Below are 13,783 nucleotides of genomic sequence, written 5' to 3' on the forward strand. Positions count from 1 at the left end.
TTTGGGGTTTGTCGGGGGAAGGAGTTAGTTTCGCAGCTCAGTCTGAAGGCAGCGTCTCTGACAGTGCAGCACCCGTTGGGGACTGGGAGGAGGGAGTCTAGCCTGAGATCTCTCTGTACAATCCTTTGGAGAGAGACTTAAACCTGAGAGAGTGCGGTCAGGCTTTGTTGTTGATTAACAAATGGAGAATGCTCAAATTCCTGACCTGAGCAAAGTTGCACTTCAGGTGAAGAAAGAAAATGTTCTTGATCGCACAAAGCAGCCCTTTTATTTACTTCCCGGTTTTGTCATTAACAGAAGGTAATTTGAACCACACCTCGACTGGATCGGTCTATAAAAAGCTGCAGGAACCTTTACATTATCTCTGTCTCTGTTTCTGCAAGGCAGAGCAAGAGAGCGAGAACGAGCTGTGTGCTTCATGAATGAAAATGGCCAGTGGCACCGTGACCCCAAGCAGCCTCACCACTACAGGTGCTGGCAACACCGAGCACACGATAGCTGTCAACAACCCAGCAGATATCTCAGTCATTGTCATCTATTTCCTGGTGGTTCTGGCAGTGGGAATCTGGGTAAGTTCAAGGGAGAACAAGTGTCTACACTGATTGGATGCAACATTCATCCTTCAACATTCAGAGGGACTTTAACGCTGCATAAATTGCAGAGATTATTTTACAATGCTTAAATTGAGATGATATACCATTTGTATTTAATTTCTGTGCTTCTGCATTACTGGATGTTTATTTGGGAACAAGCTCCGAATTTCCCTCCATTTGTGATCTTTCAAATTAACATTAATCCTATTTGTGGAAGGCCAGCTGTGGGTCAATTTATTGATGGGAGCAATTTACTGCAGATGCTGGAATCTGTACTGAAAACAACAAATGCTGGAAATCACAGCAGGTCAGGAAGCATCCATGGAGAGAGAGCAAGCTAAAGTTTTGAGTCTAGATGGCTCTTCATCAGAGTGCAATTTATTGATGTCTTCTGCTTAACCCCATGTAGTCTGACTTCAGACTTGAACAGGTCTTTAGAAGTGGGCTATCACTGACTGAGATAACTTTGGGTAACTCGTGTCTCAATCGTAGATAACAAAGTGTAGAACACAGCAGGCCAAGCAGCATCTCAGGAGCACAGAAGCTGATGTTTCAGGCCTAGACCCTTCATCAGAAAAGGGGGATGGGGAGAGGATTCTGAAATAATTAGGGAGCGAGGGGGAGGCAGATCAAAGATGGAGTGAGGAGAAGATAGGTGGAGAGGAGACAGACAAGTTAAAGGGGCGGGGATGGAGCCTGTAGAGGTGAGTGTAGGTGGGGAGGTCAGGAGGGGATAGGTCAGTCCGGGGAGGACGGACAGGTCAAGGGGGTGGGGATTGTTCCTGGTTTGACAGGCTGTCACTAACGGTCTCTTTCAAAATGGGAGGTTATCAAGCCCACTTAATCACCCCACTGCCCCCCCCCCCCCCCCCCCCATTTATTACAAATGACTTTGTAGTAGAGAACGCGAGCATTGCTAAAACAAAAATTGCTGTAAAAACTTTTATTCAGGGCAGAATTCCAAGTATGAATTCCTAGGGCAATAATTGTTATTCTGTTTGAAATGTGGTATTCCTGAGATCTTGTCCCATTGAAGGCAAGACAAAAATCTTCTTTCCTTGCCACCTTTTAACATCTCCACAAATTGTACAAGTTCTGGAGGATTGAGATTGCACATTTGTGAAAGGTGTTGTGGCCAGAGAGGTTAGCTGATGAGTATTATTTTCGGTTTGATTTATTATTGTCACATGTACCTAGGTACAGTGAGAGGTGTGGTTTTGAGTGCAGTACAGGTAGATCATACCATACAAAGTGCACTAGGGTAGTAGAACAGAGTGAGCAATACTATGTTACAGCTGTAGAGAAGGTGCACAGAGAGCGAGGTCAACATTAAATTTAAAATTTGAGAGGTCCATTCAGCAGTCTAATAACAGCAGGGAGGCTTAAACTTTTGTATCTTCTGCCCTATGGAAGAGTGTGGAAGAGAGTATAACCAGGGTGGGAGGGGTCTTAGAACATGTTGGCTGCTTTCCCAAGGCAGTGGGAAGGAGAGGTGGAGTCAGTGGACGGGAGGCTGGTTTGGACTGGGCTGTGTTTGGAACTCTCTTTAGTTTCTTATGGCCCTGTGCAGAGCAGTTGCCGTGCCAAGCCACGATGCATCCAGATACCATGCTGTTGAAACATTACTTGCAGTGGTAACTAATAATCATAAATATCTGCAGCAAGTCTACTCATATCTGCTGTAGAGATTTGACACTTTCATAAGGTGCGTTTAGGACCAGTATAAGTAATTTAAGACATGGTATGACTTTCCACCACTGGACTTTTCCTCATATCATTTCTGGATCTGTTGTAAGTTATTTTTAAATCAACTTTATTATTTTTGTTTGACCCAGATCCTGACCACTCGCTGCGTAAGACAACTCTGCTCCCTATTGCTGTTAGTTCCTTTGCCCTCTGATGCATCACTTCACTGGCCCTGGCTTTGATTCTGAAATGGGAGTGAAGGTGACAATAGCCCATATCAATCATTACAGGAATCGAGCCAATGCTCTCGGTGCCACTCTGTATTGCCAACTAGGGTGATGTGTATCTGTCTTGCCCAGCCAAACACCCCTAAACCTCCACCATACTCTGTCTCTGCCACCAACACCTGGCTAGGATTGACAAGTTCACTGCCGGAGTGGAACGGAGATCAGAGCCCACGGTTTAATCCCAAAATTGCAGTGTTCTCATGCAAATGGAGGCTATTTGGCTCTCTATGACTCCATTGGATGGCCCCAGCTGAAATATAACACACCAGGTCTTTTAACTCAAAGCAATACCAAGCCCTTACTGTCATGGTGGTTCAGTGGCTAGCACTGCTATCTTACAGTGCCACGGGGTCTGTGTTCGATTCCAGCCTCATCTGTGAGGACATTGCACAATCTCCCCGTGTCTGAGTGGGTTTCCTCCAGGTTCTCCAGCTTCCTCCCACAGTCCAAAGATGTGTAGGCTAGCCACGGGGAATGCAAGGGTATAGGGATAGGGTAGGGATTTGGATGGGATGTTCTTCAGAGGGTCAGTGTGGACGTGAGGGGCCAGTCAGCCTCTAGCCGCACCGTAGGGATTCGATGAAATGCAGACTGGAGTCTTTCTTGATCCAGTGCCAGGGCATCCATTCCCCCCACTTTGCAGGTCTCTTGAAAGTCCACCAAGTGTGAGAACTGAATATAATATTTTGGGAATCTGTTATGGTGTAGAGGTCAGACACCTTCAGCCTTTGGAGACAAACAGAGCCAACACTGATTGATCAGTGCTCTCTGATGAAGGGTCTAGGCCCAAAACGTCAGCTTTTGTGCTCCTGAGATGCTGCTTGGCCTGCTGTGTTCATCCAGCCTCACATTTTATTATCACTGATTGATCAGTGACTGTTTGTCATTGATTGAGCTCCCCCATTATGGGAATTCAGCAGGTCACTTTACTGCTGGAAACACAATGGACAAACACGTTGAAACAGGAGAGTTGGCAAGCATTGAGTGATGAATGATTGCTTACAAAGGTCAATAAAACAAATGCCATTTACATTGATTCTGACTTTCAATCGCTCCTGAACTTCCCGGTACAGGGTCTGAAGGAAATGTCATCCTCAAAAGCTGGTTTCCAGCAGCTGGAAAGATAGAGATGGAATTGGGTAACAAATCTTAACAAACCTGATATCAGAGGCACGTTATCCTTTCGGGCAGATCATCGAACATTGATTGAGTGATCGGAAAAAGAGAGGAAGGGTTGATGTGTTTTGGGCTAGAGGAAGGGTTGATGTGTTTTGGGCTAGAGGAAGGGTTGATGTGTTTTGGGCTAGAGGAAGGGTTTAGAGTGCGGTTACCTTATTTCTTGATCTATACGTGAATGATCTGCAGCTTGGTGTGCAGGGGGCAATTTTAAATTTTAGAGATGACTTGAAACTTGGAAGAATTGTAAACTGTGAGGATAATGTGGATCTCCAAAAGGGCATGGGCACTTTGGTGACAGATGAGGATCAGTGCAGAGAAGTGAGAAGAGATTGACTTTGTAGGAACGCTGAAAGACAATACAAAATAGGGGGTACAGTTCTAAAGGAGGCACAGGAGCAGAGGGAGCTGGGGGTGTGGTATATAATCATTGAAGGTGGCAGGACAGGCAGAGACAGTAGTTAATAAAGTACACAGTGTTCCTGCTTTATTAATAGAGAGTACAAGAGCGGGTGATGCTGAATTTGTACAAAACACATGCTAGACCTCAACTGGGCAACTGTGTATCATTGTGGGTGTCCCATTGTAGGAAGGATGTGAATGTAAAGGAGAGAGGGTGGAAGCGCTGGATAAGGATAGCTTCAGGGATAACAAACTTCAGTGATGAGGATAGATTGATGACATTGGGACTGTTCTCTTTGGAAAGAAGATGGCTAAGAGGAGATACAAAGTGTGGAGCTGGATGAACACAGCAGGCCAAGCAGCATCTTAGGAGATCTGATTGAGGTTTTTCAAAATCCTGAGTTAGAATTTATTTTCAGAACCATGGACTGGATCGAGCAGATAGTGAGGAACCAAACTCTAGACAAGGAGATGAAGGTACTGTATAAAGTGGTGAGCTCAGGACTGGGGGGAGCACAGATAGCCTGGAGGGTCATAGGGATCACAGAGAGTACGGGATAGGCAGGGACAAGGTCATGGGAGGAAATTTGATTGCATCAGAGTGAGAGTTTAAAAATCAGCATATACCAGTCAAGTATAAAAACATAAAGTGCTAGAGCAACACGGCAGCAGCTGCAGAGTGAGAAGCATAGCGATTGTTTCAAGTCTGGTGTGACTCTTATCCAGAACTCACGTCATTCTTTCTGCAGAGAAGATGCTTTTCCAGATGTCTATCATCTACAATATTTTGCTTTTTAGGAGTCAGGGAAGTTGGTGTACCTCTCAAGATAAACTTGGCGAAAATATTCAACTCCAGGCCTTCGTGACAATTCTGGGTTTGAAGCAGTGAGACTGCAATGAGATTGTAACAGCTTGGCCTAGTTTTATTCAATTTAAAGATAACATCAGAAATCACATGACACCAGGCAATAGACCAACAGTTTATCTGAAGCTTTCGGAGCCTAGCTACTTCTTCAGGCATCAGTGAGAGGGGTAATATCAGGCACAGACTTTATAAGTGAAAAATCAAAGGGCCACACCACTGATTGGGATGTATTAAACAAACCTAAGATTCTGTTAAATCTTTAATCAGTTAGAAGGTTTTAATTGATTAATATGTCTATGTAAACCCTCTCTTTCTCTTCCCTCACCCTCACCTCCCCCCCCCAACCACACACACACACACACACACACACACACACACACACACACACACACACACACACACACACACACACACACACACACACTTCTGCCATCTACAATCCGACCCCACCACCCAAGCCCTACCCTTGTCTGCGTTCCGGAGAGACCACTCTCTCTGCGACTCCCTTGTCTGCTCCACGCTGCCCTCCAACCCCACCACACCCGGCACCTTCCCGCAGGAAGTGCTACACTTGCCCCCACACCTCCTCCCTCACCCCCATCCCAGGCCCCAGAATGACCTTCCACATTAAGCAGAGGTTCACCTGCACATCTGCCAATGTGGTATATTGTATCCATTGCACCCGGTGTGGCTTCCTCTACATTGGGGAAACCAAGCGGAGGCTTGGGGGCTGCTTTGCAGGACACCTCCGCTCGGTTCGCAATAAACAACTGCACCTCCCAGTCGCGAACCATTTTAACTCCCCCTCCCATTCCTCAGACGATATGTCCATCATGGGCCTCCTGCAGTGCCACAATGATGCCACCCAAAGGTTGCAGGAACAGCAACTCATATTCCGCTTGGGAACCCTGCAGCCCAATGGTATCAACGTAGACTTCACAAGCTTCAAAATCTCCCCTTCCCCCACTGCATCCCAAAACCAGCCCAGCCTGTCTCTGCTTCCCTAACCTGTTCTTCCTCTCACCCATCCCTTCCTCCCACCTCAAGCCGCACCTCCATTTCCTACCTACTAACCTCATCCCGCCTCCTTGACCTGCCCATCTTCCCTGGACTGACCTATCCCCTCCCTACCTCCCCACCTATACTCTCCTCTCCACCTATCTTCTTTTCTCTCCATCTTCGGTCCGCCTCCCCCTCTCTCCCTATTTATTCCAGAACCCTCTCCCCATGCCCCTCTCTGATGAAGGGTGTAGGCCCGAAACGTCAGCTTTTGTGCTCCTGAGATGCTGCTTGGCCTGCTGTGTTCATCCAGCTCCACACTTTGTTATCTCGGGTTCTCCAGCATCTGCAGTTCCCATTATCACAGATTCTAAACAAGGTCTCAAGTCTAAAATGCACTGTCTGACCTAAAATGTCACCTCTTCTTTACACTGATAAAACCTTCAGTTCCTTCAGGACTGTGACTTGAAAGGAATTCGGGGATTTACACAGACATATTAATCAATTAAAACCTTCTAACTGATTAAAGATTTAACAACATATTAGGTTTGTTTAATACATCCCTATCAGTTGTGTGACACTTGATCTTTCACTTATAGATTCTGTGTCTGATCCTACCTCTCTCGCTAGCACCTTAAGAAGGAGCAGTGCTCCAAAAGCAAGTGATTTCAAATAAACTTGTTGGACTATAACCTGGTGTCGTGTGATTTCTGACCTTGTCCATCCCAGTCCCAACACCAGCCCCTCCACATCAAAGGTAACGTCTTGTAGATGAGTAGTTGGTACCGAAGTATTTAAGTACGGGTTGTGAGGGCCGAACCAGCAGCAGCAGTTAAGAAAACTAATCCATCGCAACTGAGATTAGAAATCACAACATTTATCTTCCCAGGCACAGATTCCAAACCTAAAGCTGTTGATGAGCATGAATTAATTGGAAATGGATTCGGAGAGTATTGAAATAGATTGCAAAGACTTATTATCTCAGAAGCAATGAGGCCCTGGTGAGCTCGGCGCACTGTGAGTTGCAGTTTGTCAGGAATCTGGAGTTTTCCTTAAAGATCGAGGTGATGTTTAAACATTAGTGTGTATGTTGTGCACTGCTTGGGAAGGACCAGGCTTCCCAAAGCATGAGACCTTATTAAATAGGTAAACCTTAATCTCAGACAATGTGCCTGTGGTTGAAATATTTATTTGTTCAACTAGTCACTCTGTAGAAGATTCGAACAGTTTTTGCAGTCTTTCATCTTGCACTCATCAGGACAGGCAGAACAATACCGCTGCTCAAAAGGGACGAACAATTTATCCTTGATGAGAAAAGAGTGCAGGTCAGTTGCTAAGTGGCCCCTGACTCGTGTAGGTTCTGTCATGGAGATTACACTTGGGCAAGGTGCCCTGCAGGGGTTGACTGTGAACTACATGTAAAGACACCGAAGCAGCAACTGAAGGCTCGATTAACATGGTACATTTCATGGAGTATGTTACAGGAGGCGAACAAGTGGCAGAAGGAGACAATCCCCAAACCCCACCCAACCATCAACTTCATTATCTCCTGGGAGAGCTGAAATAATCCAAGTCCAGTCTGGAAGACAGCCCTCCAAATCCATCAGGCAATCGCAACCATTCCAGGGTTTAACAGGTGATCAACTCAAAAATGATCTCAAGAGGAATCCTCTGTTGTAATCTAGTGGGGTCTGGAAGGGGTACCTGATTTAGGATGGACAGGAGATCAATTAGGATTGGGTGTTCAAAAACCCAGAGACCTGGGTGCAAATCCCAACAAAGCAGAGGGCACTTTGCAAAGAACTGGAAGTCCAATGATGACCAGAACATTGCTGTTGAAAACCAAAAGGAAATCATCAGTCTTTGCCTGGCCTACATGTGACTGCTGCACTCGGAAATGACCAAGCAAGCCTTAACAGAGAAATGAAAACAAATGGACCAACTGGCATTGACCTCAGCACCCTCAAAGATAATGGCACAAACAGCCCTGTTGATTCTGCAAAGTCCTTCTCATTAACATCTAGGGACTAGTGCCCAAATTGGGAGAGCTGTTTCACAGACTAGTCAGACAATAGCCTGGCATAGTCTACTGACAGAATCATACCTTACAAACTATGTCCCAGACACCACCATCACCATCCCTGGATATGTCCTGTGTCACCGGACGCACAGACCCAGCAGAGGGTCTGTCAGGAGTGTGTTTACCTGTGAATCCTCAACATTGGCTCTGGGCCACGTGAAGTCTCGTGGTTTCAAGTTAAACATGGGCAAGGAAATCTCCTACTGATTGCCACATACTGTCCTCCCTCAGCTGATGAATCAATTCTCCTCAATGTTGAGCAACACTGGAGGGAAGCACGGAGGATGGCAAGGGCACAAAATGTACTCTGGGTGGGGGACTTCAATGTCCATCACCAACAGTGGCTTGGCAGCAGTAACACTGATTGAGCTGGTCAGATCCTAAATGACATGGCTGCTAGACTGGGTCTACGGCAGGTGGGGAGGGAACTAACAAGAGGGAAAAACATACTTGGCCTCATCCTTACAAATCTGCCAATCTGTCCATGACAGTATCAGTAAGAGTGACCATCACACAGTCCTTGTGGAGACAAAGTCCTGCCTTCGTGTCGAGAATAACTTCCATCATGTTGTGTGGCACTATCACTGTGCTAAATGGGACAGACCTAGCAACTCGACACTGGGCATCCACAAGGCACTGTGGACCATCAACAGCAGCAGTAGAAACAATCCCACGATCAACGTGTGCATCCTACCACAAATAATTTTAAACACCGGTGACCATGGAAGGGGGAGAGTTCCACAAACACCCCTCACCTCTACGATGGGAGAGCTTAGCACATCAGTGTAACAGATAAAGCTGAAGCTTTCGCTGCACTCTTCACCCAGAAGTGCCGAGTGGATGATCCACCTCAGCCTGCTCCGGTGGTCCCCATCATCACAGATACCAGTCTTCAGCCAATTCGATTCGCTCCACGTGATATCAAGATAAAGTTGGAGACACTCAATATTGCAAAGGCTAGGGGTCCTGAAAACATTCCAACAATAGTACTGAAGACTTGTGCTCCAGAACCTGCTGCTCCCCTAGCCAAGCTGTTCCAGTGCAGTTATAACACTGCTATCTACCCAACAATGTGGAAAATTGCCCAGGTACGCAAAAAGCAGGACAAACCCAACCCGGCCAATGGTGGCAGCATCAGTCTGCCATTGATCACCATGAATCTAGATGGAGCACAGTCACCTACAGAGCTATCAAGCACCTGCTCAGCAATAACCTGCTCAGTGACGCCCAGTTTGGGTTCTACCAGGGCCACTAGGCTCCTGACCTCAATACAGCCTTGTTTCAACACATGAACAAAAGAGCTGAATCCCACAGGATGAGGTGAGAGTGACGGTCCTTGACTGCATTCGACCAAGAGTGGCATCAACGACCCTAAGCAAAAGTGGAGTCAGTTGGAATCAGGAGGCAAACTCTCCGCTGTTTGGAGTCATACCTGGCAGATAGGAAAATGGGTGTAGCTGCTGGAAGTCAGTCATCTCAGCTCCATGATATCTCTGCTGGAGCTCCTCAGGGACTTAGCATTTTTAACTGCTTCATCAATGACTTTCCCTCCATCACAAGGTCAGAGATGGAGTGTTTGCCAATGATTGTACACCATTCACAATTTCTCAGATATTGAAGCAGTCCATGTTCAAATGCAGCAAGACCTGGATGATTTCAAGGTCTGGGCTGACAAGTGACAAGTAACATTCACGCCACACAAATGCCAGGCTATGACCATCACCAATAAGAGACAACTTAGCCACCATCCTTTGACATTCAATGGTGTTACCATCACTGAATCCCCCACGGTCAACATCCTGGGGATTACCATTGACCAGAAACTAAATTGGGCTCATTGTAAAACTACAGTGGCTACAAGACCAGGTTAGAGACTAGGAAACTGCAGTAAATAACTCACTGCCTGACTCCTCGTCGTCATCATTTGAATTTCAATTCTGCATTCTTTGAATTCCAGTTCTGCTATCTGAGTCAGTCCCTGGAATACTAGTCCATTGATATTACAACGTTATGGTGGGTTATTTTAAAAAATAAAATCTCTAACACTACCATTCCTCCTCATAAAGAGCATAAATTAATAATATTTAACAGTGAAACAGATAACAATGTCATGTAAGGACTTTTGGACTCTTGGACCGACCTCATGTTTAAATTATGGAGTTGCTCACCACTGTCCGCACATAGCACAGCGAGGGGGGAGTTAAAGTGATACATTAGAAGGCAGATTTATGTGAGTTTGATAGGGTAAAGCACATTGTAAGAGAAAGTCTTTCAATAACAAAGCAGCAAACTTACAGCCTGGTACACCTCCGGTTGCCATGTTAAATATTAGTTAGGACTAATGTGAAACAAAAATATTCTTAAGGAAGGCCACAGCTCAAAATGGTTTGTAACCCACCCTTTTCCTCAGGCAGTCTGTCTTGAACCCAAATTCTTAGGTATGTGCAGAAAAATCACATCGTAAAAGAGAAGAGATATTCGGACGGGTGACCAAAATCTGGGTCAAAAAAATATTTAAAGAAGTGACTTAAAGGAGGACATGGATATGGAAAGGAAACAAGATTTCTGAAGAAGGGTCTAGGCCCGAAACATCAGCCTTCCTGCTCCTCTGATGCTGCTCGGCCTGCTGTGCTCATCCAGCTCTACACCGTGTTATCTCAGATTCTGCAGCATCTGCAGTTCCTACTATCTCTGAAAAGATATTAACCTACAGTTTGAGGCCTAAGCAACTGAAGGCAATGTTTGTCATTTAATTCCAATCTTACATTCTATCACAAGCCTGGCTTTTTGTTCAAACCTAATGCTGCCTGAGGTGTAGAGTATTTCCAACATCATCAGTTTCTATTTCAGACCACCAGCATCTACACTATTTTGCTTCTGTTAATAAAAAAAAGTCTGTGTGTATATTTGTTATTGTTTAAAAAGTTCTTAAGGTCATGGTGATAGTTCTCCTTGTTGTTTCTTCATTCATGGGATGAGCGTGGCCAGCTGAACTGCCACTTATCGCCCGTCCCTAGTTGCCCTTGAGAGGGTAATGATTTGCCTTCTGGAAGTCCATACGGTATCGGCACACTCATGATTCAGTTGGGAAGGGGCTTCCAGGATTTGGACCCAGTGACACTGAAGAAGCAATGGTATAGTGCCAAGTCAGGACGCTGCATTGATGTTTGCAAAAGAGTAGTTTTGCTTTCAAAAGGCCATGACTATCTGGACAGAAATAGCCCACACACACCATTCTATTTACACCCAGTGAGGAGCAACTCCATGATATAATCAATAGGTTGCTCCAGGAGTCCAAAAGCCCTTACATAACATCCTTAACTGTCTTAGAGTTAAATATTATTCATTTACATTATTTAATTCAGGAGGGGACAATGGGGAAAAGCCACGAGGTGATATAACCTGTGCAGATTCGATGGGCCAAGTGGCCTCCTGGTGTTCCTTAACAATTCTTTGATTCTGTGTGAAGCTCAGAGAGGAACTTGCATGTGCTCATGTTCCCATTGTGCACAGACTGAGCCAGAGTTTAACATGCCCTGCTGACTGAGGTCAGGAATGTCTCTTAAGGGAGAGCGGGGTGTCGTGTGGGGCTCTCGCACTAACTTTCACACTGTTGGGTCCACAGGCAATGGTGAGGAGCAACAGGGGCACAGTTGGAGGCTTCTTCCTCGCGAGCAGGAGCATGATATGGTGGCCGGTAAGAAGCTTTGATCTCAGTCATTAACATTGTGATGATGGAAATTGTGACATGGCCTGGGACAGGGAGACAGAGAGAGAGAGAGAGAGAGTGTTGGGGAGAAAGAGGCAGAGAGAGAGAGTAACATCACCCTGGGGCAGAGAGGGACAGACCCTAATTTTAACCCTTGATTCCTTGACTGATCAAGAATCTATCAATCTCAGCCTTAAATATATACAATAACTCTGCCTTTCCAGCTATCTGTATTAAGGAACTCCAAAGACTGTCAACCCTCTGACAGCAGAGATTCTTCCTCATTTCAGTCTTCAACCAGCGTGCCTTTATTCTGACACTACCCCGTCTGGTCCTGGACTCTCCCATGAGGGGAAACATCCTCTCAGTGTTTATACTGTCCAGCCCCTTAAGAACCCTCTATGTTTCAATGGATCACTTCTCATTTCTCCAAACTCCAGTGAGTAGAGTCCCAACCTGTTTAGCCTTTGCTATAAGACAATGTCCCCATACCAATGTTTCATCCTGGTGAACCTTCTCTAAAGTGCCTCTGATGAAATACCTTTCCTTAAATAAGGGGACCAAAACTGCTCGCAGTACTCCTGTTCTGAGGAAAGGTCACCGGGTCCGAAATGTTAACTCTGATTTTTTTCTTCGCAGATGCTGCCAGACCTGCTGAGCTTTTCCAGCAACTTCTGTTTTTGTTCCTGGTTTACAGCATCTGCAGATCTTTCAGATTTTTTTTACACAGCACTCCAGATGTGATCTCACCAGCACCTTGTACAATTACAGTAAGATTTCCCTATTCTTATGCTCTAAACCCCTTGAAATAAGGCCCCACAATCCCTGGGCCTTCCTGATTCCCTGCAGCCCCTAGAACATAGAACATAGGACATAGAACATTACAGGGCCTTCAGCCCTCGAAGTTGGTCTGACCTGAGAAGCCAATCTGATGCCCATCTAACTTACACTATTCCATTATCATCCATATGTTTATCCAGTGACCATTTAAATGCCCTTAAACTTGGCGAGTCTACTACTGTTGCAGGCAGGGCATTCCATTCCCTTACTACTCTCTGAGTAAAGAACCTACCTCTGACATCTGTCCTATATCTATCACCCCTCAATTTAAAGCTATGTTCCCTCGTGCTAGCCATCACCATCCCAGGAAAAAGGACTCTCACTGTCCACCCTGTCTAATATTCTGATCATCTTGTATGTTTCTATGAAGTCACCTCTTAACCTTCTCCTCTCTAATGAAAACAGCCTCAAGTCCCTCGGCCTTTCCTCATAAGACCTTCCCTCCATACCAGGCAACATCCTAGTAAATCTCCTCTGCACCCTTTCCAAAGCTTCCACATCCTTCCTATAATGCATTGACCAGAACTGTACGCAATACTCCAAGTGAGGCCGCACCAGAGTTTTGTACAGCTGCAACATGATCTCATGGCTCCAAAACTCAATCCCTCTACCAATAAAACTTAACACACAGTATGCCTTCTTAACAACCCTATCAACCTGGGTGGCAACTTTCAGGGATCTATGCTCATGGACACCGAGATCTCTCTGCTCATCCACACTACCAAGAATCTTACCATTAGCCCAGTACTCTGTATTCCTGTTACTCCTTCCAAAGTGAATCACGTCACACTCTCCCACATTAAACTCCATTTGCCACCTCTCAGCCCAGCTCTGCAGCTTATCTATGTCTCTCTGTAACCTGCAACATCCTTCCGCACTATCCACAACTCCATCGACTTTAGTGTCATCCGTAAATTTACTAGCCCATCCTTCTACGCCCTCATCCAGGTCATTTATAGAAATGACAAACAGCAGTGGCCTCAAAACAGATCCTTGTGGTACACCACTGGTAACTGAACTCCAGGATGAACATTTCCTATCAACCACCACCCTCTGACTTCTTACAGCTAGCCAATTTCTGATCCAAACCGCTAAACCACTCTCAATCCCATGGCTCCGTATTTTCTGCAATAGCCTACCATGGGG

General features: G+C 45.6%; 1 protein-coding gene across 1 annotated transcript in view; it reads left to right on the forward strand.

The window, feature by feature from the left end:
- The first annotated feature begins 236 nt into the window (after positions 1–236).
- The window catches only part of slc5a1 (solute carrier family 5 member 1), an 82,744-nt gene continuing 69,197 nt past the window's right edge, over positions 237–13,783 (forward strand). The window contains exons 1-2 of the mRNA XM_048556689.2: positions 237–569; positions 11,714–11,785. Coding sequence (XP_048412646.1) covers positions 423–569; positions 11,714–11,785 — 219 coding nt within the window. The 5' untranslated portion in view covers positions 237–422. The remainder of the gene's footprint in view (positions 570–11,713; positions 11,786–13,783) is intronic.

Source organism: Stegostoma tigrinum, chromosome 26 (genome assembly GCF_030684315.1).
Source record: "Stegostoma tigrinum isolate sSteTig4 chromosome 26, sSteTig4.hap1, whole genome shotgun sequence".
Classification (NCBI taxonomy): domain Eukaryota; kingdom Metazoa; phylum Chordata; class Chondrichthyes; order Orectolobiformes; family Stegostomatidae; genus Stegostoma; species Stegostoma tigrinum.